Here is a 2,940-nt window from a genome sequence, read left to right on the forward strand (position 1 = left end):
GGAGGCGCTGCCGGGGCTGGGCTGGCACTAAAGGGGCTCCGCCGGGGGTGCAGGGGGCTGTTGGGTCCCGGGGGATGCTGTGGGCCGGGCCATGCACCCCCCACACCGTGAGCACCGTGAGGCCGTGGCTGCAGGGGCTCGGTTTGCTCCGTGTGCCCGGGGTCACTCCCATCCCCTTGTGTTTCCCCTCTCCCGGTGCTCTCCATCACCCCTTCCCTCTCCCTTTCCCAGCTCCCATCGCCACCTCCAGCACCATTTTCCAGCTGGGCTTCGAGCGGGCGCTGCGGAAGCAGAACAAGGAGCAGGTTCCCCCCGCCGCAGCCCCCGAGCCGCCGCAGAGGAAGCAGCACACGGGCAAGAGCGGGAAGAAACCATCGGTGAACGACACTGCTGCCAAACCCGGCAAATTCCGCTCGCTGGAGGAAGCCCTGAAAGCCGTGAGTGTTCCCAGCAGGGCCCTGAGTGTGAGTGTGGATCCAGAGCAGCGGGGTTGGTGTTCCCACCAGCATTCCAGCTGCCATAGGTGCTGGAATAGGTTCAGTCTGGCAGTCTGGAGCAGTGCAGAGCACAGGGCTCTGTCCCTCTTCACCCTCATCTCCTGTGGGTCACACGGGAGGAGCTGCCCYGTGCCAGAGACAGGAGACAGAGAGGCAGGAGGCGGCTGGAACGGAATTTCTGGTTCCTGCCCTCACCCACTCCCTGTCTGTGGCTGTGTCTGKGTCTGGGAGGATCCCCAAGGAAGCCTGCTGCTGGCTGGAACCTCTCCCTGTCTCAGTGCTGGGGCCCTGCGAGTCAGTCCTGCAGCTCCTGTGCTGCAGCTGGATCTGCAGAACCTGTCTGTGTCTGTCCCACCYGTCCTGGCCATGTCTGAGCACAGAAGGTTCCAGAACTGGCCCAGACAGGCTCTGTTGGGTGATGTGTCCCGCTCAGCTCCTCCCCTGCCCCAGGGTGTTACACCCCTTCATTCTGGGACCTCCACTGTCCCCTGTACGAGGAATTTTCTTCTGCACTGGGTGGGGGTTCCCTCCATGGTTCCTGTAGTTCTSCACGTGCAGCTGTTGCCCACAGTGACAGTTTGTGTAGAATTGTGTGGGGTTCCCTGGCAGCCAGAGCTGTCCCCATGCTCAGCACTSACTGTGTGGCTGTGTCACATCACTGATGGGGGTTTTGGGGGGTTTCGTTTCCTGCTGTGGCAGCAGCTAGTTTGTGAAGAATTCTCCTTGCAAAGCAGAGCTGAGGCAAAGTGCCCAAGGACACCTGGGAATCCACCTGCAGGGAACACGTTCAGGCTCTCACAGAGTCCAAGCCTTGCAGCAAGTGGCCCCACGTGTAATCTGAGTGTAAAAGCAAGGAATGAGCGTGTCTGGGTGGCACTGGGAGATGGGCAGGAGCTGCTGCTGCTCTCCTGCCTGGCACTGCCAGGTTTTTACCGGGTGGGTTTGGTTGCTCGTGGCTCTTTCTTCCCTGGAGGGCTCTGGGTGTGGCCATTCCAGCCATGGCTGAGATACCTCAGTCTGATCCTTGCCAAACTGCAGCCATGAGGGAGCTCTTGGCAGTGCCAGCCTGTGCCAACGTGTGCTGATGGGCTCACTGGCTGGGACAGATGATCCTCTGGAGCCCTGGCAGCAGGAGATTTTCACATGGGAAAGGCAACATTCTCAGGATGGAGATGGAAGCACTTCCCTCTGTGCCAGAGGAGTCCAGAGTTACCTTTCTCCTTGCCATGTTTTTGCCCAGTTGTGTTTGGTCCATCTCATTCCAGCTGGACCTGGCGGATCTGCAGAAGGAGCTGGACAAGAGCCGCAGTGTTTTCCCTGAGAATCCCTCAGTGTGGGTGAAGGACCTGGCTGGATACCTCAACTACAAACTGCAGGCACCCAGGAGTGACCCCGTGCTGAGCCAGCACCCTCATGGTCTGTGTCCTGCTGCTGGTCAGGAATGGCTGTGCTTCTTTGTTAACAAAACAGGGAGGATTTGCCTGATTCTGGGTTGTTTTCACAACTTTCTTCCCTTGGCCACAAACGTGGTGAAATTGGCCATACATTTGGCAAATTGGAGGCTTCTCCAGTGACCCCTTCTCCTTAGGGATCCATGATCTCTCCSTGCTGCTGTGGAGTTTGGGAATTCACTCATAGGTATCCACCCTATGGGATGGTGGGGCAGGATTGCCCTTTCCTGKGTGATCAGTTGATGCTGCTCACATTGAGCACGTGGCATTTGGGGTGGCAAGGGGAAAGGGAGCAGAGTATTTTCTCCACACCCCAGTCCATCCCACAGCATCAGCATTTAATGGGAAGCCATCCATTAGGGCTGGGTTAGCTGCCTGTGAAGCAGAATCACTGAGGAGGAGGCTGGTACAGGCACTCCCCACACCCACCTCACACCGGGCTGGTTCCTCCCTGTTTGGAAACTGTCCAAAACAGGGTTTCACTGAACTCTGCCCTCTCTCATGCCACCCCAGACTATCCATACTGCCTGGTGAGCAAAGAGCTGAGGAGCATCATCCGATCCCTGCTGGGAAAGGCATCCACTGTGCTGGAGCTCTTCTTTGACCACTGCATCTACACCATGCTGCAGGAGCTGGACAAGGCYCCAGGTGAGCACCAGAGCTCCCTATTCTGCTCCTCCTCTCCTGTTTGGAAGGTGTTTGTAATTCTTCATGGAGGCTGTGGCTGAGCAGGACCCCATTTCTGTTCCAGGGGAATCGCTGCACGGGTACAGGATCTGCATCCAGGCTCTCCTCCTGGACAGACCCCGGATTGCCACGACAAATCTGGGCAAGGTGAGCAGGGCTGAGCTCAGCTTTGTGCTGTTTAAACCTGCTGATGCTGCTCCTCTGGGCCGTGCCCAAAGCCCTGGTACCTCTCTGCCCTGCCCTGCAGAGGGACCAGTGTCCCCAGTGTCCCCAGTGAGTTCTGCCTGCCCTACACAACAGCTCTG

The 2,940-nt window shown here is 58.3% G+C and overlaps 1 protein-coding gene across 1 annotated transcript in view; it reads left to right on the top strand.

Moving 5' to 3' along the window:
* The first annotated feature begins 74 nt into the window (after nt 1-74).
* The window catches only part of TMEM214 (transmembrane protein 214), a 9,239-nt gene continuing 6,373 nt past the window's right edge, over nt 75-2,940 (top strand). The window contains exons 1-4 of the mRNA XM_057388641.1: nt 75-437; nt 1,763-1,913; nt 2,462-2,596; nt 2,700-2,782. Of these exons, the coding sequence (XP_057244624.1) occupies nt 75-437; nt 1,763-1,913; nt 2,462-2,596; nt 2,700-2,782 (732 nt within the window). The remainder of the gene's footprint in view (nt 438-1,762; nt 1,914-2,461; nt 2,597-2,699; nt 2,783-2,940) is intronic.

The sequence above is a fragment of the Malurus melanocephalus genome, unplaced genomic scaffold (genome assembly GCF_030028575.1).
Source record: "Malurus melanocephalus ecotype Western Australia unplaced genomic scaffold, MMel_1.1 scaffold_2216, whole genome shotgun sequence".
Taxonomy (NCBI): Eukaryota; Metazoa; Chordata; class Aves; order Passeriformes; family Maluridae; genus Malurus; species Malurus melanocephalus.